At 51.0% G+C, this 26,420-nt stretch overlaps 1 protein-coding gene across 2 annotated transcripts in view; it reads right to left on the minus strand.

The window, feature by feature from the left end:
• CRAMP1 (cramped chromatin regulator homolog 1) overlaps window positions 1–26,388 on the minus strand; it is a 59,178-nt gene extending 32,790 nt beyond the window's left edge. For both annotated transcript variants that reach the window (XM_059036882.2, XM_067013106.1), the window contains exons 1-5: window positions 26,170–26,388; window positions 23,770–24,116; window positions 15,299–15,492; window positions 9,264–9,417; window positions 2,608–2,691 (exon numbers count right to left, since the gene is read on the minus strand). In XM_059036882.2, the coding sequence (XP_058892865.1) occupies window positions 2,608–2,691; window positions 9,264–9,417; window positions 15,299–15,492; window positions 23,770–24,115 (778 nt within the window). In that variant the 5' untranslated portion in view covers window position 24,116; window positions 26,170–26,388. The remainder of the gene's footprint in view (window positions 1–2,607; window positions 2,692–9,263; window positions 9,418–15,298; window positions 15,493–23,769; window positions 24,117–26,169) is intronic.
• Between the last annotated feature and the right edge of the window lie 32 nt (window positions 26,389–26,420).

The following is a 26,420-nucleotide window of genomic DNA, read 5'->3' on the forward strand; positions in this document are numbered from 1 at the left end:
ACCAGGGAGGGCAAACGCAGACCCCGTCCCTAAACAAGCCAGATGCAGCCCTGCCCTCCAACAGCATGGACCACACAAGCACAGTCAGTGTAAGTGACCACTGGGGCTATGCGTGAGCATATGACACAAAAGCCAGCCTGTCGGGGATGTTCATGGACCTGTGAGCTGAGACCAAAGGGGAGGGAAGGGCCCATGGGTCCTGCATATGGTAGCCTGGATGGACGGAGTGACAGACAGAAGGCCCCGAGGGTGGGACCACCACAACTTTCGGGGTTCAAGTCACCAGATGGGGGTACCATGAAAGGAACCTCCCTTTGAAGAGAAGCCATTTCAACCAACAGGTGAGGACTACAGACAGTCGAGGTCTTCCCTGGCCTGTCCTGATACTCGCACAGCACCAGGCCTGGGGCAAAGTGTGACTTGTCACTCAATAGCCCAGGAGGCTTGAATAGTCATTTGTTTCCATCGAAACTGAGGGTCCTCAGGCCCTCTTCAAGGGGGTACGCTGCCCAGCACACACAGCTGCTGTGACACAAGGTGAGGTGTGTCAAAGGACCAGGAACACAGCAGAGACTCAGTCTATGTCTTAAGGATCAGATGCCTGGAGACCTCAGTTACAAAAAGTATGTTAACAAAGAGCATGCTCTGACCACCAGAGCTGAGACACGTGTTCCCAGTAGCCCAGAAAGAGCTACCACTGTGTGCAGGGCACGTGGACAACTGCCCATCCCAGCGAGCTCCTTCTCCCACAAACCTTCACCAAAGGACACAATAGTGTCCCAGCAGGTGGATCAGTGGGTGGGTGCAGTGGGGGCTCAGAGGGAGGGCCCCACCAAGGTGGAGTGCTGTGAAGCAGCTTTGGGAGCCCCAAGCCCAGGTGGGGCCTCACGGGGATGTGCGTGCGTGTGTGTGTGTGTGTGTGTGCATATGTGTGTACACGTGCACTCGAGTGCTGCTGAACCAAGAGGGACCAACCAGGTATCACCAGCAGGACCAGGAGCAGATGAGCTGGAGGGGATGCCAGGCAGGAAGACAGGCTGAAGTCCAAGTGCAGAGGCCCCTTGGGTCAGGGGACCCAGGTGACACCCCAAGGGTAACAGGAAGCTGACAAGAGGATGAGGCCTGCCTCCTGTGGGGAGCGCTCGGGCTGGGATGCTGGGATGTGGGAGATGGAGGACAGGGCCCCAACATGCAGCCAGGACCAGGAGTATTTTAGGGCAAGGACAGAGAGGAGGATGGACAAGGAAGCAGGGATTCCAGCAGGTGGGGCCCCAGAGCCCCCTCAACAGCACTCAAAGCAGGAGCCGGGGGTTTGTTTAAGTAAGTCATCAGCCTGCAGGAGCATGGGGCGGGGAGCCAGGCCGCCTGTCCCTTCCTTCGGAGGCTCCTGGACTTCTTGCCTGTTTCAGGAAGGGCGTGTCACCCAGGGAATGCCCGCCCTGCCCGCCCTCCTGCCTGGCTACGATGTGTTAGGCGACAGCTTACAATCACCTCGTAGTGTCTCATTTAATCTTCAGAGTGGCCCTGAAGGTGTGTGCCCTTCCAACCCACGTGACAGGCGGACAACTGGGGGCTGTAGAGGCGAGGCTGAGGCCTCTTGTCTGTGGTCACATGGGGAGGCCAGAGCACCTGTGCATCTAAAAGGAATCTAGGGGCTTCCCTGGTGGCGCAGTGGTTGAGAATCTGTCTGCCAATGCAGGGGACACAGGTTCGAGCCCTGGTCTGGGAAGATCCCACATGCTGCAAAGCAACTAGGCCTGTGAGCCACACTACTGAGCCTGCGCATCTGGAGCCTGTACCCCACAACAAGAGAGGCCGCGACAGTGAGAGGCGCACGCAGCGCAACGAAGAGTGGCCCCTGCTCACCGCAACTAGAGAAAGCCCTCGCACAGAAAAGAAGACCCAACACAGCAAAAATAAATAAATAAATAAAGTCAATGATTTCTTTAAAAAAAAATAAAATAAAAAAATAAAAGCAATCTAGTTACAAGGAGATGCTCAGAGCAAGGCAAAGGGAGGGGCCCAGACCCTTCAGTGTACCAGGGTCGGGAAAGGCCAGAAAGTGGGGGCTGTTCTAGGTCAAGACTCAAGAGACACGGCAGCTGTGAGCGGTCACTGTTCCCAATAGGCATGCCCTGCCTGGCATGGTGCGACGCACTGGTAGATCTGAGTTTGGGCAGGATACCAGGTGAGGCTGTGGTACCCACTTGATAAATCTTAAATGTGCTTGCTGGGCATGCAGGAGAATGTCATTGTTCACTGGGGCCAATGGCTGAGGGGTGCAGAGTGGGCTCAGACGTCTGTAACTTACAGTCACACAGCTGAGCAAGAAAAAATTCAAGTGTGTGGAGGAGAGACAGGAACGGGAGAGACAGTAACACAAACATGGCCAAGGTTCAGGACCCATGAATCTAAATGATGGTATGTGGGGGTTGTTACGTTCTCCTTCGATTTTTCTGTATACTAAAATGTTCTGTGCATTAAAATGTTTTCAAACTAGAAGTCGGAGAGAAAACAGAAAAGCCCCCAGTACTAAAACTCCAACTGTAAGAGGACAGCAGGCAGGCCCTGCCGGGAGGAGGCTGTCCCTGAACAAAGGGTACTCACAGCCCCCGATCTTCTTGCGCAGCTCCCCATAGCAGATAAGGCCATACAGCTCCTGGGACGACTTCTTCAGCCCACGAGAGAACACTGAAAATGAGGAAAGGTTGCGACTTTAGAAAGAGAAAAAACACAGACGTGCAGGGCTTGCCCAGCTTGTGTGCACACCAGGGTGCTGGGGGATACTTCTTGGCTTTGACCACTGCACCATGGACCATGGGGCGTTAACATCAGGGGACACTGGGCAGAGTACACGGCAACATGGTGCTGTTTTTGCAATTTTCAAAATAAAAAGTTAAAAGAGAAAAAGGGGGTGGTTTAGAAAACTAGTCGTAACCGGCAGAGCAACGTCCCCAGAGGGGAAAACGGGACATCCAGCATGGCCGGCTTCCACGAGGCAAAGGAGGGTCAGGACCACCTCTCTGTACACAGAACCCACCCAAGCTCCATGAGGGGCTGGCAGCACGGGAACCAAGGAGGCCCACCTCTCATGCCTCCTGGGATGACAGACACTACTCGCCCCAGGCCTGCGGCCAGAAGGAAGAGGAAATGAAGCTTGAGTGCTCTGGACGCCCCCATGCTTGTCAGCAGCAGACCACAGTGTGATTTGGGAGGCCCATGCACAGCCTGCTCGTGGCTGGAGGAGACCAAACCACCAGGTATGAGCAGAAGTGCTGAGGGAGGCTCCAGAGGCTCTGTAATAGACTGATTCGGCCCTGATGCCCACCCTGGACACCTACCTGCAGGCGTCTCTGACGCCAGGAAAGATATCCTCACATGCTCAAGCCACTGTTACCTTGAGTGTACTGTGTTAAGCCAAGCCTGACAGCGCCTTGTAATTCTGGTTACTGCCCACTTGGCACCTTTCCGATTACCTCACATGGCAGTGACGACTGCCATGCGTCCCTCTCACAACTGTTCTCTCCCCAGAGACTCCCTTTCAAAGATTTGGCTGTGTGTGATTACAACAATAGGAAAGGAAAAGAAAAGTATGTTAGTAAATAGAAAGTAAAGTTCTGAATGAATGACCTAAAACAAGGATTCTGAACCTCGGATAGCCTCTGAGGACTTTGCTAACATCACACGCCAACCATTCCCGAAGGTTCTCCTGAGAGAAAGACTGACAGTCTGAGCGGACTCTCACAGGGACCGCCACTCGGGAACCTTACGATCCACTATGCAGTCGATAAACAAACATGGGCTTTCAGACAATGGAACAGTACTCAGCCATAGAAAGGAATGAACAGACCCTAAAAAAGCCTAACACACCCTACAACCTGGATACACCTGGAAAATGTCATGCTCAGTGAAAGAAACCGGACACTAAAGGCCCCGCATTGTATGACTCCACTGATATGAAGTGTCCAGGAGAGACAAAGATCTGTGGCTCCGTGGTTGCTGGGGCTGGGGGAGGGGCTGCGAAACAGCTGCACAGCATGGAACCCAGCGTGACCACCAGTGCAGCACCAAGAGGCGGGCAGGCCTCTGGCCTCATGCGGTCAACCAGCTGCCACCAGCTCTGAAAGGTGATCAGGACCAGTGAGAGACCTCGGTGCAGTCCTCGGCTCAACAGAAAGAAGGCACTTCCCATGGGGCCACACCGGGACACCAAGGGCATGTGGGTCAGGCAGAAGACATTGCAGAGGGGCTTCCCTGGTGGTGCAGTGGTTAAAAATCCGCCTGCCAATGCAGGGGACAAGGGTTCGAGCCCTGGTCTGGGAAGATCCCACATGCCACAGAGCAACTAAGCCCATGTGCCACAACTACTGAGCCTGCACTCTAGAGCCCGTAAGCCACAACTACTGAGCCTGTGTGCCGTAACTACTGAAGCCCACGTGCCTAGAGCCCATGCTCTGCAACAAGAGAAGCCACTGCAATGAGAAGCCCATGTAATGCAATTAAGAGTAGCCACTGCAATGAGAAGCCCATGTACTGCAATGAAGAGTAGCCCCCGCTCACTGCAACTAGAGAAAGCCCAAGTGCAGCAACAAAGCCAAAAATAAATAAATTTTTTTTTTTAAGTTAAAAAAAAGAAGACACTGCAGAGATGGGAGAATGGCCCTGGCGGGGCTGACCCTGCAGAGCTGACTGTGGAACTGAGGGCAGCTGATGCATCCACCCTTGATCTAAGTTGGAAAAAGGGCTGAAGGGGAATGGTACCTCCAGTGGGGGAGGGGAGTTTAGGAGGCTGTCCAGCAGGGGGAGGTGACAAAAATGCCCAGGAAAGACACATCCACTCTAGATGTCCCACAGAGCCCAGTGTGGCCGCCCTGTGACACACCTCTGGACCTCAGGGCAGATGACGCACCACGTCCACACCGGGAGCCTGGGTGGTCCACTCTGCCCATAGCCTGGTGGCGGTGAAAGCATAGAACGTGCTAGAGCATGGCTCCGGGAATCACCCCCCACCGCCTAATCTCCAGGTAGCTTCCGACCCCCTTCCCCTTCTCGTGTTGCTGAGGGCTTCACATTGGAAGAGAGTGTTTTGAGACCAGCCAAAGCAGATAAAAGACCTGCTCTTGTGGAATGACTTTCAGAAAGAACAGACCATGTAACAACAAAACAGAGAAATGCGGAAGACAGAGAAAGAGCCAAACAGCTAAAACTCATTTCTGCGTGCCAGCCTGGAGGGAGGGTGTTCGTGATGACAAGAGATATTAACAACAGCGCACTGGACTCGACGGGACCAGAGTCGACATTTTCAAATCAACTAGGGATGTAAGCAACAGTCTGAGCTACGGATGAGCACAGCCAGCAGACACACAGACTCCGTGGAGACGGCCTGACAAAGAACAAAATGCTGCCGACTTGCCATAATGCACCACAGCCATCGAGAGGCTTACGTTCATGGCCACGTGGAACAGTGAGAGCACATGCACCCGCACACACACACACACACAACCAGTAGCAAAAGACTTGTGGCTCAGACCGAGGGACTGCTACAAAGCGTGGAAACTGAGCGCCCACTTCCCAGGGTCCCTAGAAAGAGCAGCAACCTCACTACACAGATATGGCGCTAGAAGAGATTGGAGCCACCATTCTGTTTGTGTTGTATCTTCCTCATCAAGATGTCAGGCTGGACGGGAGGCCCCTGAAGCGGAAGGCTTTTAAGCATGAAAGATACCTTAAAAAGACTCGTGAGGGGCTTCCCTGGTGGCGCAGTGGTTGAGAGTTCGCCTGCCGATGCGGGGGGACGTGGGTTCGTGCCCCAGTCTGGGAGGATCCCGCATGCCGCAGAGCGGCTGGGCCCGTGAGCCATGGCCGCTGAGCCTGCGCGTCCAGAGCCTGTGCTCCACAGCGGGAGAGGCCACAGTGGTGAGAGGCCCGTGTACCACAAAAAAAAAAAAAAAAAAAAAAAAAAAAAGACTCGTGAGAAGCAAAAGGATTTAACTGGCCAGAGAGAACCTCGGTGGGGTCATAAACTCAACAGAAAGCAGGCACTGCACGTGGGGCCTCGCATGAAACAGGACTTGCCCAGAGCAACATGCACTCATCTGTCAGTTGCTCCTTCCTGCCTTTGTCATGGACAGAACCAGATGGGAAATGCGGGGAGAGGCAGACAAACCCCCAGGACAGAAGGCCGGACACGCTTCTTCCCAGAGGGTTGTCTGACAGTGCTGTGATGGGATGCTCACAATGAGACAATTAGCAGTAACGTTAGTATAATTTTATCTCAATTGTGTGAATTTATCTGAAGAAAATAGCTACATGAATAAAGATATCCACCCTGCGTTATTTAAAAACACTGTAAGTGACTAGCAAATCCAAAAGGAAAGGTATAATGTATTCATTTGTAATATCTCCACTCAAAGAAATACATTTAATAAACACATGGAGGGGTTTCCCTGGTGGCGCAGTGGTTGAGAGTCTGCCTGCCAATGCAGGAGACACAGGTTCAAGCCCTGGTCTGGGAGGATCCCACATGCCGCGGAGCAACTGGGCCCATGAGCCACAACTACCGAGCCTGTGTGTCTGGAGCTGTGCTCCGCGACAAGAGGTTGCGACAGTGAGAGGCCCGCGCAGTGATGAAGAGTGGCCCCCGCTCGCTGCAACTGGAGAAAGCCCTCGCACAGAAATGAAGACCCAACACACCCAAAAATAAATAAATAGATTTATAGATATTAAAAAAAACACATGGAGAAACTTCCCTGGTGGTCCAGTGGTTAAGAATCCACCTTCTGGGCTTCCCTGGTGGCGCAGCGGTTGGGAGTCCACCTGCCAGTGCGGGGGACACGGGTTCGTGCCCCGGTCCAGGAGGATCCCACATGCCACGGAGCGGCTGGGCCCGTGAGCCATGGCCGCTAAGCCTGCGTGTCCAGAGACTGTGCTCCATGACAGGAGAGGCCACAGTGGTGAGGGGCCTGTGTACCAAAAAAAAAAAAAAAAAAATCCACCTTCCTGGGGACAAAGGTTCAAGCCCTGGGCAGGGAACTAAGATCTCACATGCCGTGCCACAACTACTGAGCCCACGTGCCATAAACAGAGAAAAGCCCAGGCACTGCAACAAAAGATCCCGCATGCTGCTACTAAGACCTGACGCAGCCAAATAAATAAAAAATTAATTAATTAAAAAAAGAACTAATCACCAAGCATTAGGTTAAGAAAACTTACCAATACTGAAAAAACTAAAACAGATGTCATTTAAAAAACAAACACATGGAGAAATTCTACGATGACATGAAAAGGTGGTGTGAAAACAGTACTTGTAAGGCAGACAAAAGTCAGGAGACAGAGCGAGAGGAGTACAATGGGAAGAGGATGCTGCCCAGACTCAGACCTCCACTCCTAGCATCGCTGGGGTGGACAGTGGTCAGGGCCTCCACTGCTGAGCCGGGGCTTTCTCCTCTGCCTGAGCAAGCGCATTACAGGCACCTCCAGGGAAGAGCACGCCACGTGCCCAACCACAGGTGGCAGTGGGGACGAGAGAGGATTCAGGGGAGGATTTCTGGGACAACTGACACAGGAGCTGAGTCCTGGTGAACAGGTTAGGGAGGACGACCAGGTGGGAGTGGCAGGAGTGTGGCAAGAGTCAAGGTGTGAAGGAAAGTACAGGTAAGGAGGGAGGTGACTCTATTCCCGGGGCCGTGGCAGGTCATGGTGCGGGCCTCTGGTAGGGCAGAGGGAGAGGGCTCAGGCAAGGGAGTGGCTGGGCAGATGAGCATCTTGTGTGGATCTCACAGCTCAAAGGCTGGGTTAGGAAGGGCAGGACCAGAGAGTGGGAGAGCAGCACTGGTCTAGGGCAGGACCAAGGCAGGCCGGGCGGTGAGGACAGATCTGAGAAGCTCGGAGTAGAACCAGAAACACTGACAGGTGAGTAAGAGATGGCCCCAAAGATTCAAAGGGGAATACATTCAGGGGACACTGTCGTAGGACAGAACCAGATGTGGATTCCCTGGCGGTCCAGTGGTTAAGACTCTGCACTTTCACTGCTGGGGCCCGGGTTCAGTCCCTGGTCAGGGAACTAAGATCCTGCAAGCCACGTGGCGTGGCCAAAAAAAACAACAAAAAAGACAGACCAGATGGGAAATGCAGTGACCATAACAACCGTCACCAGACCCTGGGACCTCCCAGTCCCTGAGAGTCCCAGCGCTGGCCAATGGCAGGAAGGAAGGACTTCTCCAGGGCAGAGGACGGCAAATCATGGGCCAGATCCGGCCCAAGGGCTCTCTTTGTGGCAAATGCAGCAACATGTGTTCCTCTATGTATTTTCCACAATGAGCTAGAAAGCAGAGTGAAGTGGTTTCAATAAAGACCATAAAACCCCAAAGCCAAAAATATCAATATTCACCATCTGACCTTTCATAGAAAAAGACAGCTTGAATCACTGTCTCTGGGCCTTTCTAAGGCCGGAGGAGGAATCCCTGGCCCTGGCATCCCGACCTAAGGGAAAACCAGCGAGGAGAGCCAGATGGGTCAGTGGGGGGAGGCTAGGACACACTGACTGGCCAAGAGAACACCTGCAGGGTACAGGCAAAGGTTCAAAGGGAAGTGACGTGATCACAGCAACCACGATTATTCTGGATCAGAACTGATGTTATTTGGAGGGTGTGTCAGAAATCAGTGCAGTCGGTGAAAGCACACATGTGGAGAGACCGATCGACGAGAGAAGCAGCAGAATGACACAGACACAGGAGTCTCCCAGCGTGTGGACACAAGAGGCAGCAATGCCTCCCCTTAGGACAGAGGTGCTCTGAGCAGGAAGTCAGAACCACACCTGGCAATGACCTAGACTCATGAATTAAAGATGGCACCACGCAAACTGGACTCAAACACAGAGCCTGGAAAAAGAGCCTGGGAAAAGCCCTGGAACGCCAGCCTTCCACCCAGGCCGACGCACACCAGGCCCTGCCCGACCCTCACCCCACTGGGGCCTCCTTGGGAGAAGGGCAGGCAATGGGGAGGTGTGATTCTGGACCACAGTGCCCTTCCTCCTGGTGGGGAGCGAGCCAGGGACTCAGACACCACAGGCTTCCTTGTAACTCAGCCTGACCACCAGTTACGAGGCCTCCTGTCAGCCAAAGCACCACAGGTGAGTACATCCCAGGCCATGTGGCTGGGTGAGAATAATGCCAGAAGGTGTGGCCTGCAGGTTTGCGGAAGCCACGCTCCTGGACCAGAAGCCACCCCGCCTCTGGCCTGAGGAAGCCGGCCTAGGCACTCACCGTTGTCGAAGTCAATGTACTTGGTGATCTTGTGCCACGTGCGGTAGTAGAAGTGCCGGACCTGCTCTTTGTTCTTCACCATGCTGGCGGGCTTGCCTTTCTTCTTGTATTTCAGAGCAATGTTGTTCTGAATCGCTTCAAAGTCTTTCCCATGCTGGAAAAGAAAGTCCACATTAAAAGCACCAAGAGGGAGGAGATATGGAGATATATGTATATGTACGGCTGATTCACTTTGTTATAAAGCAGGAACTAACACACCATTGTAGAGCAATTATACTCCAATAAAGATGCTAAAAAAAAAAAAAACAGGGCTTCCCTGGTGGCGCAGTGGTTGAGAATCCGCCTGCTGATGCAGGGGACGCAGGTTCGTGCCCCGGTCTGGGAAGATCCCACATGCCGTGGAGCGGCTGGGCCCGTGAGCCATGGCCACTGAGCCTGCACGTCCGGAGCCTATGCTCCGCAACGGAAGAGGCCCCAACAGTGAGGCCCGCATACCACAAAAAACAAAAAAGAAAAAAAGAAAAAAAAACAAAAACAAAAACAAAAACACGAGGTTACAACAGGCAGCCTTCTGTACAATGCAGACACTTCCTAAAAGGGGGAAAAGGGACCGCTGTGGTTAAGCAAGTGTCCTTCATAGCTCCTACTTGTGCATGAACTTCAACCTGGCTTCCCCAGAACCTCAGGTTTCAATTAGAATAATGGATAAAGCAGCAACAGAACTATCATAGCACATGGTTACCAATGAGGCAAGGACCCCAGAGCAGTAGAAACATGAAGCTCATCACTTAGACAAAGGGCTTAATCTCCAGAGTTCTTTAGAGCCCATGAAATGAGACACCCCCACGAAGACAATAATCAGAAGACACAACACAAGGATGGAGGGGCTCAGGATGCTATATATCTGGCATCTTAAAATAAAACAACACATCAACTATTCAGAAACAGCTTCACTGATTTGATCATACAAAAGGTATTCTTTTTTCGAACAGGGATAACAAATACGAATGTTTATTAAGAGAATCATGCAAAATATGCTCTGAAAACATCTGTGGGCCCTCCTTTAACACCTCCATGCAAAAGCTGAGTACATCTTAGATTTTCAGAATGGAATTTATGTTCCAGAGAACACAGTCCCCATCAGTGCTGTTCTGGTATTGATGCAACGAGAACCAACTACTGATACTACTCATTAACTACTGATACTCTCATCAAAACCAAGCCAGCAAGAAGCACTGGGAAGAACCTGGAGGTAATGGCACCCCAGCAGCAATGAGCAACTCTGGTACCCAGATCTTGGTTTCTAAATCCCACTTTCCAAAAGGAACCACAGCTCCTTGGAAAAATGGCCAATGCCAGGTCTGGGGCAGGGAAAATACCAGGTGAGTCTAGAATATCTTGTGGTGTCAGAAAGTGAGAAAGTGCTCAAAGCGTAAGGGGAACATGTTAGAAGGACACAACAGCCAACCTGAAGAGGCTCCCAGTGGGCAAATCTAGAACAATCTGGGCAACAAAATCACAATGATATGAATGGATATGACCCATGGAAGAGAATAAGTATCCCTGGGTCCATACAGGTATAAAGAAATAATTGAATAAATACATAAATGGAGAAGGAAGAGCTTTTCCTTGCATGGGATTTCCACTTAATAAATGTAGAAAGGATAACAGAATCAGAAGGTCATCACTGGGTAAACACCACAGGAATAGTTGTTCCAGTTAAGAAGAGGCAATGGTTGCTTAAATTAGTGGGAGAAAGAATGATGAGACACAGGGTATTTACATAGTCTCAAAGTGAAAAAAAAAAAGAAAAAAAAAAAAAGAAAAAAAGACTTAGCAGTGGAGAACCTGGGAGATGCCACCTGAATGCAGTGATCAAGGTTCACACAGCCAGGCCTGAGACAGATCGCACTGCACACTCTGGACAGGATGTACCAAGGATGCACAGCAATCCCACGGTACTCTTGACAGAAAACACAAAACGTGAACTTATCCATGTGGAAACATCAGGTAAGCCCAATGAGGGGCACTCTATGAATGAACACAGACTTGGAACCTTCAAAAATGTCAGGGTCGGGCTTCCCTGGTGGCACAGTGGTTGAGAATCCGCCTGCTGCTGCAGGGGACGCGGGTTCGTGCCCCGGTCCGGGAAGATCCCACATGCCGCGGAGCGGCTGGGCCCGTGAGCCGTGGCCGCTGAGCCTGCGCGTCCGGAGCCTGTGCTCCGCAACAGGAGAGGCCACAACAGTGAGAGGCCCGCGTACCGCAAAAAAAAAAAAAAAAAAAAAAAAAAAACCCAAAAAAACAGAAAGAAAACAAAAATGTCAAGGTCATGAGAGACCAGGAAAAAAAGGGAAGACTGAGGGACCTGTCCCAGGTGGGAAGACCCAGGAGCCATGGCAACCAAATGCAACGTGGGGTCCTGAACCAGAATAGGACATCAATGCAAATACTGATGACATTACATTAACTCTCCTCATTTTGCTGGTCACCCTGCAGTTACGTGGGTGTCAGGAAAGCGGGGTAAAGGGCATGTGAGCATTCTCTGTACCCTTTTTGCAGCTTTTTCCAACTCTGCAATCATTTGAAAATTTAAGGTCAAAAAGTAAAAATGCTATGGGACTTCCCTGGCAGTCCAGTGGTTAAGACTACACACTTCCACTGCATGGGGCATGGATTCGATCCCTGGTCAGGGAACTAAGATCCCACATATCGTACGGTGCAGCCAAAACAAAAAGTAAAAGTCCTCAAAGAATGAAAGCTCACTCACTGTTTTAAAAGAAGCAATGGCAGGTGAACCAGAGCAAGGCAGAGCTGCACCTAAAGTGCCTTCCTCCAGCATCCAGCTCAGGCACCACCTCCCCCACAAAACTCCCCTCAGCTCTTGACCAGAACAGTGACGCAAACAAACACACATGGCCTCTATATCTCAGGACTTCGTTTCATAGCTGAGTTAACGAACCCAGAGGTGACCTGACAGCCCAGATGGGGACTAGAATCTGGGCTTTGCAACTCCTCATCCTGCGTTCTCAAGGGACGCTGCCTTCTGAACTCTTGTGGCATCCATCAGCATATACCTTCTGAAAGTCCCACTTCTTCTGTGCCTCTTACGTTTTCCCAGTAAGACAGCCAGCCCCTTGGGGGGGACTTCTTTGCATTTCTATACTTAGCCATAAACTAGGTAAATAAAGGGTGGTGGCAACAACAGCAACAGTGAAAAAGGCAAAGTTGAAACAGAAAACTATATGGAGGTGAAGCACACATTTCAAAGACTGAAACACTCGCAGTATTCATACAGTTGTCACAGAGATGGCAGGAAACAGGAGATAGCCAGCAGCTGGATTTGTAGGACACTGGGAAGTGCAGACAGAACACGGGAAGGGAAGCACAGCAGAGATGGGGCCTCCAGCAATTATCGACCCAGTGAAAGCAAGCAGAAGATGCTGGCCATGCAGCTGCAAGTAAGACAGGAATCAAGACTGGACAAGAATACAGACAGACAGATGTAAGAAGGGAAAAGGAAAAGTCGGCAACAGGCTTTGTGAAATGGAGTATAGAGGATGTCGAAGACAACCATGCTGGTCCAGGCGTTCATCCCACTGGTCTTCCCACCAGCTCCCCGCCATGGGGGCCTCAACCTTTACCCCTGGCCACAGGGAGGGGTCTGGGGTGGCACCAACCAAGCTGAGTTGTGCCCAGAACTGTCCTAACTAGCATGGAGGAGGGGTTGGGGAGGCACTCTCGCCCCTGGGGAGCATCTGAAGCAGGAGAGAATAAGCACAGAAATGTCACCCCCAACACACGGGGTGACAGACAGAGGCCCAGTGACACCGTGGTAGTCCCTGCACACAGTCAGGCTTGATCCGGCTCCCTCCCAGTTCAGTTCTGAGAGCTGCTCAATGCTCGGTCTTGCCCCTCTGCACTGCTCTGAGCTGGGTCTCATCACTTGAGGCATAGCTCAGTCAGACGAGAGTGCATCAGAAAGGCAGGGAAGAAGACCCTCATCAACACTGCAGAGGCCTGTGCTGAGCACCACACCCCACAGGTGAAGATGTTCATGGTTACATACGCCCTAGCTGACCAGCTGGTCATCAAGGCCCCACCAGAGTCCCACTGGGCTTTGGTCAGACACACGAGGGAACAGACATAAAGCCCACACTTGTGCATTCTCTCCCCCCCCCCCCCCCCCCCCGCCACTGAGTTTTGGTCAGACACACGCAGCAACAGATATAAAGCCCACACTTGTGCATGCGCTCTCTCGCTCGCTCGCTCTCTCTCTCTCTCTCTCTCTCTCTCTCACACACACACACACACACTTTGGGATACACCAATAGTACCAACAGTGGAAAGCATTAAGTGACCTGAATAGCCAATTATTAATTATTATTATTATTAATCAAGTATTTCAGGAGACCTCAAAACACCTACCTGGTAGAAAAGTTAAAACAAGAAGCCTAGCCCGATGAGAGGGGAATGAACTAATTCCCCTGAAGAAAGGTAAGGGCAGGTCATTAACACGGATTTCTTCTCCTACTTTTCATCAACAACCACGTCTCCCCCACGCTCCTGCAACCGAGTAGCCAGACTGCCTGCAGAGCCCACTTTCTCCCCAAGACAGAGGGGCCACACCAAAGCAATAACTATTTCAGGTGAGAGTCAGCAATGGTTGCTGATTCTGAGAACACTCCAGGAATCACAAGTCTTCTATGCCTAACAAACAGCTTAAAGAAGGCACCATATGGGCATATAATCTATAAAAGAACAGACTCTGTACTTTACCCTACAGGGAAGAAAAGGAACACACTTGAATGTGTTTGAATGCCTTCGTGTCTACTGGAACAAGCCTCATGTGGACATTTTATTCTCTCCTCGGACAAGACAGTCAGGCAGCACCAACACGTGGCCTCCTCCAGCCAGGAAGGGCAGAACTGAACCATCAACCCCAGAAGGGGGCAGGCCAGCCATGGGAAAGCTCTGAACTCGGCTCTGTGTCCTGTTCTCTGCCCACAGTCAGGTGTCTCCTGATCTATGAACACTCCATGGTTTCAGTTCCAAAGCCTCCTTTCTCTGAGCCTTGTTTCACAGGCTTGGCTAGACTTTTCTATCACTCCAATTAGTTCACTAGTAAAAGAATAAGCCTCACTGACCAAGTAACCTACTCTTGATACTACATCCCAAAGAAGAAGTCTAAAATATGGAATGTGCACAAAGATGTCCATGGTAGCATTATTTACAACAGAATCTAGAAAGAACCACAACAATCAACAATACGAAAATGGTTAAGTAGAACAAGGACTGGCCATAGGGTAAATATTTAGGTGTTGCAGGGCCACAGGTACTGCAGGAACCACATTGTAGTCAAAGACAATGTACAGGTGAAGAGGCTGAGCTGTGTTCCAATAAAACTTGATTTACAAAAACAGGCAGTGAGCATGTGGGTCATAGTTGCCTTCATCTGAAGCAGAATATTTATAAGCATTAAAAAAATACTGAGCAAAAGAACTACAAAACACTATGAAAAATGCATTTAACGTTAATAAAAAAGTATGTTCTCTATAACTACAAAGATGTGAAGAAACAAAACCCAGAAGTAAAAATGGCTGGCAGGGAGCACGGTCGTTTCATTGGGCCGTGGGATAGGGGAGGAGCTTCTCTATGTTTAGGACTTGCCACTCTGTCCCCAGTCAGCTGTGACGTCTCTCTGGGTTGTGCTGGCTGCTCTGACTGATGTGGCAAGTGTCCCCTGGCCCCTCCCTCTCGGGGACATCCCTCCTGAATCGGCCCACTCAGCTGTGAGGGGAAGGCCCAGAGGGAAGGGCACCACTCTTCAGGCCAGAACGTATTTCAGAGAATCTTAGAAAAGAAGCAAACGAAAACACTTCCTAACAGCCACCTCACTAGTAACAGCTTTGAATGTCACAGCGAGGAGGTAAAGGGCCAAGGTCAGAGGTCAAGGCCTGTGCCTGGGGACCCACAGGCAAGGGGTAAGAGGCCAGGAGCTTCAGCCGCCTCCTTGGGCTGCAGGACCCACTCACCTCGTACAGCCCCTCGAAGAAGGTGTTCTTGTCCTCCGTGCTCCACGACTCCCACTGCCGCCGCACCTTCTTGCCTTCTTCCTTCTCACCGCCTGAAGACCCTAAGTTCCGGGAGGAGGAGCGAGAGCCCCCTGCAGGGGCGGCAGGGGCAACCCCGGACCCATTTCCAGCTGATGATCCGCCACCGTCAGCTCCTTCAAGAGAAAGAACCATATGCCCATCTGTGTCCGAAAGCGGGCTGCCCCGGGTCCCACCCAGGCCCCGCCACCAGCTCCATCAGCAAGTGACATTGTCCTGCCCTGACCTCTGACTCTCGAGAGAAAGGTTAAACAGTGAGTAAAAGGAGAGCATTTATATGGCACCACCAGAGCACAAGGACAAGGTCCCGTCGAAGCACACAGCTCCTTTCCTGCTGTGAACTAAAACCACACGGCATCTTTCCTTCTCAATTGAGGTTTGAGGTGAAATTATTTTTTCAAATAAGTTGAAATTCAAACTCAAGAAAACATTTAAATGTGTATAAAACACTACCTTCTTTGAAGTACAATCAATACTTAAATATGGACCACGTGCTACCTTAGCACCTTTTAAAAGTCCTGGGACTTCCCTGGTGGTCCAGTGGTTAGGACTTCACGCTTCCACTGCAGGGGGCAAGGGTTCGATCCCTGTTCAGGGAACTAAGATCCCACATGCCACACAGTGCGGCCAAAAAAAAAAAGGTCTTAAAACTCCTTTTTCTTGATCACTTTCCACCAACAAAATCTGGTGTTCTGAGAGTGACCAACAACCCACAAATGCTCTTAAAGCATCAGTTCCTAATCTCAAGACAAGTCCTTGAAAACCCTGCCAAGAGGGGAGAGCACGTAAAGTACAGCACGGGAGTACCAAACCCGGCTGGGACTGAGAACTCTGTGCTCCCAGGAGAATGCAGGCAATAAACCAGAGGTAAAGGTCACAGATAACAATTTTACGACCTGACCCAATCCTCCCACCCATCTCAGTTCCTTCCTCTCAGAGGGAAGGGGAACTCCCAGCATATCCCTGTGATAACCAGCATTCTCTTTTCACAGAACTGCAGGACCATCCAATGGTGAGAAATCTGCAAACTCTGAACAATGAAAAGAATATCATAAAATATAAAATATCATATATAAAAATATAAAATATCATAAAAATAAAAGTACTTAAAAAAGGAAAAGCTAAACAAATACAGATTATTGTTAAATGCTTTCTTAATGAGATAATCATGAGCTTTTCCATCAAGATCCACTTCCTCCTCAATCTGGTAGGGGCCCTGGGCAGCCATGTGCACACTGCGGCTCAGGGCTATGTTTCCCTCACCCCCTTGACAGGGCTCTGCCTCCAAAGGGGATGAAAGACAATCGTGAGAAATAAAAGAAATGAAAAAGTAAAAGTCCGTTATTCCACATATGCTTGCAAAGACTATCCCTGAAGAAACACAAGAGCAGGGGCTGCCTGGGGTATGGGGCGGGGGGTGAGGGGGGTGGAGTCACTCTCCCCTCTTACACCTTGTTGCGTCTTTGTGCGCTGTGGGTCCATGTAATTACATCAACATGAGTATCTGAAAACAGTTGATCCCATCAGTCAGCTATCAGAAAGCAGAATGTTTTCATACATGCAAAAAAAACTACTCAGCTACATGGAATACGTTTGATTCTCTCATGTGGAAAGGTGTATCAGGCTAGCAGTGAGCTACCTTCATAAGTGACACGAGTGGGTAACAGAAATCACTGTTTATCAGAGTTGTAGTGCCCAATTAGACAGCCGCTAACAAGGCTATTTAAATTTAAATACTAATTAAAATTAAATAAAATAAAAACCCCAGTTCCTCAGTCATACCAGCCACATTTCTAGTAGTCAGTGTCCACATGTGGCCAGCGGCTCCTGTGTTGGACAGCACAGGACCTCATTATCACTGCAGAAAGTGCCACTGGCCAGCACTGTATTTGAATGTTCAACTTTCACGGTCCTAAACACACTGTTACAGAATAAGACATAATCAGGTTTAAAGCGTTTCTCAGCTGCTCCCTTCCCACCCGGCAGGCAGAACAGAACTGCACCTCAGGATCTCTGAGCTCCAGTGTGAGTGAAGGACGCACTGAACACATGGTCTGACTTTGTCCATTCCTCACCAAACTGAACCAAACCCTGACCTAATTAATGAGCTTAGCACATCCCGAGATGTTTTCAACAGGTGTGGCAACTTAGAGCACATTTGCAGGGATAATCGGTTTCACTCCATTTCTAGTAGGTCAGAGACGCTTTGTTATGAGCTGAAGACTGGGTTATGAGTGCCATTTAAACTCCACTCTTGGGACTTCCCTGGTGGTCCAGTGGCTAAGAGTCCCTGCTCCCAATGCAGGGGGCCCGGGTTCGATCCCTGGTCAGGGAACTAGATCCTGCATGCCGAAACTTAGACCTGGCACAGCCAAGTAAATAAATATTTAATTAATAAATAAATAAACTCCACTCTCAAAAGAAGTTCTGGTTGATTTGGAGCCCATAGTTCCTCATGTGTACTCATCTGAGGAAGGGCTGTCTGTCTACCTCTGCACCACCCACAACAAAGGATTTCAGTGTCATTTTCATCTTTTGACAAAACCCTCACTAAACTCTCTTTTTCCAAAACAATGGCAACTTGCTGACAGTCACAGCTCAGGTTTACCTTTGCCAGCCCACACTGGTGTCAATATACTTGAAAGTAACACACACACATTGTTAAAAATTCTATAAGGCAAATGTCTCGCTGGTTTTTGTGAAATTTCACTGGATTACAGCACTGGTGACCTGAGACATGGAGGATGAACAGTGAAGAAAAACAGAATGGAAGCGTCACTGAGCTGAAAGGGACCTAAGGGGTAGTGCACAGAATACACCAAACCAGCAGATGTGAAAGAAGGTACAACAGTAAAAGTGGCTCCGTGGAGGCCCATGAGGCAGCCAACCACACTGCGGAGCAGCGAGCCACTCTCCCCTGGCCAGAGGTCAGCTGCACAGATGCTCAGCCTCTCCTAATCTCGTTTCAAAAACGGTATGTCCTCAGTAGAGGAAAATAAAGCAAAACGAACTTTCAGAAAAGAAACCAAATCACCCTCAGGCAACCATTTCTAACATTTGGTGTTCATCATTCTAGACCTTGAATGCTTTTTTTTTTTTTTTTTTTTTTTTTTTTTTTTTTGCGGTATGCGGGCCTCTCACTGCTGTGGCCTCTCCCGTTGCGGAGCACAGGCTCCGGACGCGCTCACGGGCTCAGTTGCTCCGCGGCATGTGGGATCCTCCCGGACCAGGGCATGAACCCATGTCTCCCGCATCGGCAGGCGGATTCTCAACCACTGCGCCACCAGGGAAGCCCTTGAATGCTTTTTAAAAGTAAAGTAGGGCTTCCCTGGTGGCGCAGTGGTTGAGAATCCGCCTGCTGCTGCAGGGGACACGGGTTCGTGCCCCGGTCCGGGAAGATCCCACATGCCGCGGAGCGGCTGGGCCCGTGAGCCGTGGCCGCTGAGCCTGCGCGTCCGGAGCCTGCGCTCCGCAATGGGAGAGGCCACAACAGTGAGAGGCCCGCGTACCGCAAAAAAAAAAAAAAAGTAAAATCACAAAACTTTAGGGGGGAAGGAGAACATGGCACTTGGTACATCCCTGAAATTTCACATGAGGAAGAGGAGAGAGAGGCATCGCAGAAAAAAAAAAAAAAAAAACAGGAAGCAGGATCAGAGACACTGGTAGAACGAGATGGTGACCCAGGAAAAGTTCAGACAAACACAGTGATGACCGAAGGGGGAAGACAGAAAAGCAAGCAAGGAGGACAGAAGCGCAGCAGGAAGGTGGCGGGGGGAGACAATTTTGAACAAGACTGAGTTGGCATGGGGGCTCTCCCTGGGGGTGGGAGTGGGTGTGTGCCCAGCCAAAAGCACAGGGCCGAAGTCAACACTCTACCTGTGTCTGTGTTTCTGAGGCCATAAAGAGGGTTAGTGAGAGTCTGCACCGTGAGAGGTCAGTATCCGAGGAACCAGAAGAGAAATGATGCACAAGAATGGGAGCCCCGCAGAGAGCTCTGTGAAAGCAGGAAGAGCCACACCAGGTATCACACAGAAAAGGCTCAGTGAGAGCTTGGGAACTGATGTGGCACAGGCTGGGGGCTCCACAGCTTGCCCTGCCCCTCGCCCACCCAGGCCCCTGGGACCCAGTGCCTTCCCTCACAACCCACTTCAAGGCACAGTCCTCTAGCCGCTCAGGGGCCACCTGGCTTCTCCCCTTTCCCGTTTCTGCTGTCACTTTCCCAGGCCAGCTCTACACCACCTTTGAGCAAGGTGATTCTAACCATCCCCTCTCTGGTCTCCCAGACCACTAACCCCGCCACAGCCACTCTCCAGGGCTCAACATTTCAGGGACACAGACGCATGGCCTCGGTCCACCTTTTCGCTGCCCATCCATCCGTCCACTCCGGACAAGCTAGACTGCCCGCCCTCCTCCACATGCACCCTCCCAACACCCGAGCAGCAGAGAACCACCCATCTGCCCGCCAGGGATGCCCAGACGCCGGGGGAGCAGCCTACCCAACACACTGCCACCCTGCCACCGTGCCCACGGGCCTGGATGTGAGGGACACGAAGAGTAACGAACCTGAAGTTCAGGCAGGTCGAGCACCTCTCCTCTGCCTCCAGCTGAACCGGCCACAGGGGCTCTGGATGGGGAAACCAGGTCTCCTGACTGCTGGCTCACCCTTCTTCCCTAAAGGACACCCTTCTCCCAAAGGTCGACCACCTCAGGGTGAGGTACCTCATAAGATGTCTTTTAAATACACCTAAAAGCTACAGGCAGGCCCCAGATTATGGAAAATATACTTTCTGTACACTGATTCACTGATTCTTAAGCACAAGCACAGTAAAGCAAGGTGACGCCGACTGTGGAGACGGTGCATCTTAGGACTGGCTCCCCCCACTCTGTGGAACAAAGTTCCTGGGTGGGGGAGGGAAAAGGACAGCAATGGAAACGGAGGGTCTGACTCTGCCTCCACCTCAGGCATCCCCTCAGCCCAACTGTCCTGCCAGGGCAGCAGCTTGGGGGCATTCCTGGGACCTCTACCTCCTACCTCCTGACAGGTGACCTCCTCCCACCCTGTCCACCTGTTCAGACTCAGCCGGCAGCTCCCCTGACCTCGCAGCCAGGCACATTTTCCCTAAGAGAAGCCTGTTAACCAGCCACGCAGGGCTTCACAGCGTTATTTATTGCAGTGAGGCAGGCACTAGCATTATCCCCATTTATAGACCAAGAAATTGAGATGCACTAGTTCACCCAGAATCACCCAGATTGTGAACTGGCAAAACGGGGAAGGGCATGAGGGCTGTTCCCTGGCCCATATTTCCAAAGACTGTGAATCCAGTATCAAGTGTGTCCTCAGGCCACTCTGGGCACATGGTAGGGCCAGAGGAGCATTTATTTTGGCATCAAGCAGATCCACTGGTTTCTGATCTGCAGCTTACCTTCTGTCTAGTTGAGCACACATGTTGTTCTAGGTTTGAACAACAAACCTCAGTGTCTGCACACATTTACAAGCTAAGCAACAAAGATGCAAGATGCTTGGTGCACTGGCACTAAACCATCGCTACCTTCCCTTTACCAACTCAAAAAGAATTTAATTCAGACATGTACTACAAAAAAATTTATTTTTTACTGAAGTTGGCAAGAGTCTATTCTTATAAAAAAAGAAAACGCATATTTGTGTGGAGAGAAGCCAAATGAGAACTTCCTTTCTTCCACAAGACTTTTCCTCCCAAACCCACAGCAAAGTTCTCCATCCATTAAAACTGAAACTGGAAAGCAGTAAGTAATCAACCAAAGGAACCTCCCACAGCTGGGCTCTGATTATTTCTCAAATATAATGGAAATTACATTTTTCTGAAATGAAAAAACTGAAAAATGCCAGTACTGCTCACTCCCTTACTGGTCCATGCTCATCACTCCAGGTGGAGATTTCCATGGTCTGTAAGACAAATAGCTCCTCCAAGAATCCTTTCCAAAGGTTACAGGCATGCTGTCACAACTGACCTTCTTTCTGCCTGTTAAGGGGGCCATGAGGGAAGCAGAGGTTACACTGAGGCAGAAGGGGGGATGTCCTGGGCATGGTGAGTGCGTCCAAAGGAAGCTCAGGGCACATCCCAGAGGAAGCCTCACTAGAAAGCTCAAGGCCAGAAGCAGGCCGAGAAGTTCTGTGAAGCAGAAGAAACATGCTTTCTACTCCTCTCCTAAACGCCACCATTACAGTTTAGCTTTATTATTCACTTAAACCAGCATCTGCTTGCTAAAATAGGAAAATGCGTAAGTCACAAGAAGCACAAATTCTAACAACTCTCCATTTTACTAGTGGAAAGTGGATTGCTGCTCCAAGCCACACCTTAGGCAAGAACCAAGAACAGATCTGACACAACGCTAATGCAGGAAACCTTCTCCATCCCAGCCACATTCAAGTATGCAAACGAAAGCAAACTTCTCCTCACCCGACTGCCAAAATTCTAACTGAAGTTTCAGCATCACTTCACCTCACATACAGGTAGCCATTTCCAGGGGACAGAGTGCTTTCACGCCAGTGCCTCGTTTCATTTTAGCAGCCACATGTGGAGAGAGTGGAGCAGTCAGTCCCTGCTGTTCCTCCTTTCACAGGTGAGGATGCCTCTCCAACGGAAAAGCAGGCTTGAGGTCAAGCAAGCAGACCAAGGTCAGAGGGCCAGAGGAACGAGACCAAGAACTCTGATTGGACACCAGAGCCAGGGCTTCTGAAGCCACAAACAAACCCTTGAAGGAACCACAGCAGCTCACACATGATAACTTACACATATCTGTAACTGGGAACGAAAACTTATTTTTTACAAAACAAAGCCAATAAAACAAATTAACATGTTCCTAATTGATCAGCAACTTTCACACCAAAATAATCTTCTATGAGGCAAGTTTTGACTTCTGAAACATACAGAATTACCTTATATGTACATCTTCAAGTAAGTATACTTACATCAAAAGTCTTTACCAAAATATCAAGTAAGGCCATGATTTCAGAGACCAGTCCTCCTCAGCTGAGAAGGAGGCAGAAGCAGCAAGCTTAACTGCACACATTTGGCCCAGATCTCCAAAATGGGTCCTCCATTAGCACCTGAGGTATTTCCTTCTTAAAATTATCAAGACCAGGTAATAAATTTAAATTGCCATTTCCCAAGGAACTAAGTGACAGTTTTTCATGCAAAACTCACTAGAAAATGCTGTTACATTTGCTACCTATAAAAATGCTGCAAACGTGACCTGAAACAAAAGGGATATTAAGAACAATTCACTTGGACTTCCCTGGTGGTGCCGTGGTTAAGAATCCACCTTTCAATGCAGGGGACACGGGTTCGATGCCTGGTCCGGGAATATCCCACGTGCCACAGAGCAACTAAGCCTGTGCACCACAACTACTGAGCCTGCGCTCTAGAGACCACGGGCCACAACTACTGAGCTTGCGTGCCACAACTACTGAAGCCCGCATACTTAGAGCCTGTGCTCCACAACAAGAGAAGCCACCGCAATGAGAAGGCCACACACTGCAACGAAAAGTAGCCCCCGCTCGCCGCAACTAGAGAAAGCCCGCATGCAGCAATGAAGACCTAACACAGCCAAAAATAAATAAACAAATTTACTTTTTAAAAAAAAGAACAATTCACTTGCACAATTAACAAAAAGCAGAATGCTAAAATATAAATAGACACAAGCAGAAAACAATAGGGAACTGGCAGATCGGGAACAAAAAAGCCATAATATTCTCAACAACCTGAGAATACCACGACTAATACTGTAGACTGTTATTCATTTACATCACGCCACAGATGTTTTCACCACTTACTACACCAGGGGAGATGTTTTCATGGCACCCAAGGAAACCTTAGTTGAAACTCAAGGGCCATGTCTTGATGCCCTTAAAATTTTCAAGCCTAGCATACTTGAAGTGGAGGGTGATGAGCCCAAGTCAGACCCTTTTCGGATCACTCATTTTCGGCTTATCATTCCCCAAATGAGTTTCAAAAGCCCATTTCTTTGTTGTATTTCCACACATCTGAGTCTGGGGAAGAGATACAGCACGTATTTTCTCAATCCATTTCTAAACTATTGTCTGTTTGAAATAACCTACCATATAAATCATCAAGGAGCCTTTGGGGGGAAAAAACCAACCTTCAGAAATCTATTGTGTTTGCCCAAAGAAGGAATACTTACTGCCTCTTAACATAGCTGAAATACAGAAAGAAACAGTCTCTTCGGAGGAGAAAAGGATCATGTCCCCCTGCAAAGTGCCACCCAAAGTGTGGGTGCTGGACAAATGTGGGAGCAGGAGCTGGGTGGAGGCAGGGAGGCGGGGAGGGAAGGGTCCCTTCTCCACCCCCGGGGAGTGCAGGGCACACCCTGCAAGGGGCTGGGGTCCCCCGTACCTTTTCCGCGGGGCCCTGAGCTGCCCGCGCTGCTGCTCCCCCCGGCGCAGGACGAGTCCTTCCTGAGCCTCTTGCTCTGCGGCCTCACGCTGGACCTGAGGAAGTGGTGCTGGTCCTGGGGGCAGGCGGGTGGCGGGGACGGGGCCTGCGGGCCGCCCGAGGGGGCTTGGGGGCCGTCGCCGCCGTCCCGGGGGGTCTTGTCGTCCCTCTTTGTGCCACCGCTCTCCTCGGCCCCGTCCCCGCCGCCGAGCCCCTCTCCTTCCAGCGAGTCCTCATCGGCCGACCTCTTGCCCAGCCTCTTGAGCCCTTCCTCCCCGCCGCCGCCGTCTCCCAACTTCACTGTCATCCTGGCCGGGGAGGGAAAGAGGGGACCCCGGTGAGGCGCGCGGCCCGCAGCCTGCGAGAAGTTTAGCCGCACCGATCCCCTCTCAACATGGCCGCCGTTGTTTGTTCCAGATCCCCTCCCGCGGCCCGCCCGCCCCAGCCCGGCCAGCCGGGCCTGAGCCGCAGCGCGCCCGACCCCGGCCCGGACCCCCACGCGCCCGCCCGCCCGACGTCCAGGAAACGGCGGCCAGCGGCGAGGAGGCGGCGGGGCGGCAGTTGGGCGGCCGCACCCGGACGGCCCTGCCCGTGCGGCGCCCCGGCCCGGGATCGGGAAGGGGGCATGTGGCCCGGGCCGGGGTCCCGGGGTCCCGGAGCCACCTACCCAGCGGGCCCACGGCTCATGGCCTGCGCGCCGGGCAGCCCGCGCGCCGGCCTCGCTCCCAGCGCTGCCTGGGCCGGCCTGGCCTCCGTGCCCGCGTCCCCCGACCCCACCCCTCCCCGCCCCCCAAAACGCTTAGTACTCCGGGCCCGCGCACCTGCCCCGCAAGCCTGCCCCCAAAGTTAGCCCCGGAGCGGGGTCAAGGGGCCCGGATCGACCCCGGCAGGGGAGAGGCGCGGGCTCGCCTGCGTGCACAGGGAACTCCATGGTGGCCCGCGGCTGCCGGTCCGCCTGCTTATTTTAAAACAGACATAAAGAATAATAAGCTCGGGGTTTCTGGGAATCTTGCTTCAGAGGGTGGGATATGTGTGCTGCTGCGGGGATTTACGAATTGAAAATGCTTTTGCAACAAAGGAGCCTGTTGCATAGAACAGGTTGGAGCCACCTATGAAAGTGACAGCACAGTTATGTCCAGGTAAGAATGGATAGAAGAGAATTGTGTTAAAACTCTCGGTAACCATGAATAAAAATCTCGCATTAACTTTGTTACCCTCTGTTGTGAGCAATGTCAACATCAAAATGTGACAACTCTAAAACGTGGACCAAAAAGCAGATCCACTCAGTTTATGCAAAGAGAATCAGACACTATCAACATTGTAAACCCAGAAATAGTAATGTGTACATGCGATGAAGCAAGAAAGATCAACAGGTGTTGATACTATGCCCAAACTCTGACATGCTCAACACGACTGCTGAAAATGGGAACATTTTCGTTTAAAAGCAAAATGAGAACAAGACATCAAAGCCAACAATGAAATACATTAACAGGAGTAAGGACCTTTCATAGAAAGATTTGGAAATGATTAAAATCATAACAATACCTGCTACTGCTCTTAAGTATTATGCCTCAAAACTATCCGTTACAGCATTCATCTGTTAAACTTGATGTCATAAATCATCAGAATACCAGTTTAAAAAAAAAACTGCCAAAGAATAAAACTATACAAGACAGATACTACCCAAACTTAAAGGACTTCATTGCATAGGACATCTCACTATTCACTTATCCTACCCATTTCTACTTAAGAAACCTGAAAATATCCTAAAAGGCCGTCCTCTGGGTTATAATGTGGAAAACACTATTCCCAGGGACCTATCATCCCAAAGCTACCCACATAACCCAGGACCCGGGCAAAGGTTACATCAGCTACAACAGAATAAAAAACTTGCCCGTTCTCCAGGTTGAATACTGGAAGACACTAAACTGAATACAAAGGACGTTGCTTTTCAGAATTAAAAGGATATTAACACATTTCAGAGTTTTCCCTGAAAGGAAAAGGAAAACATGGAGGTAGAATCCTTTTACCGAATACCTCCAACGTTACTTCCTGACCGTGCACAGAGATGGGATCACCTCAAACCCAATCCCGGCTGGACACCATTTGCCACATTTCGGGAAAGGAAAAGCAAAACCTTCCCTCTCCGGCGGATTTCTGGCTGCACACAAAGAGCGCTGTCAACGCAACACTTCTGAGTCCGGGCTCCCGCGAGCCGCCCCGACAAAGAACCGCGTACGTAACCACCACCGCCAGGGCTTAGGCCACTTCTCCCTCAGCCCCGCTCCGCCTGGGAGACGGGCCTCGCCGTGACAGCCGGTCGGGGCGGCCCACCCCACCCGAGCCCCAAGCTCCCGTCACCTTTTTCATCAAAGCCTTGCAGCAGCCTGGCTTTCCGGGCCCCCCGGGGTCCTGTCGGGCAGCCCCGGCCCCCGAGCGCCGGCTGCTGAGAGACCGCAACACCGGTGTGGTCCTCCCGCCTTGGAAGCAGTCGCCGAGCGGCCCTCGCCCCGGCACGTCCCCTCCGCTGCCGGCGTGCGGCTGACGGGGCTGCGGGCGCCGGTGCTGCGACCGCTCAGCCTCCCAGAGGCCCGGCCCGCGGCGCACAGGAG

Source organism: Kogia breviceps, chromosome 14, assembly GCF_026419965.1.
Source record: "Kogia breviceps isolate mKogBre1 chromosome 14, mKogBre1 haplotype 1, whole genome shotgun sequence".
Lineage (NCBI taxonomy): Eukaryota > Metazoa > Chordata > Mammalia > Artiodactyla > Physeteridae > Kogia > Kogia breviceps.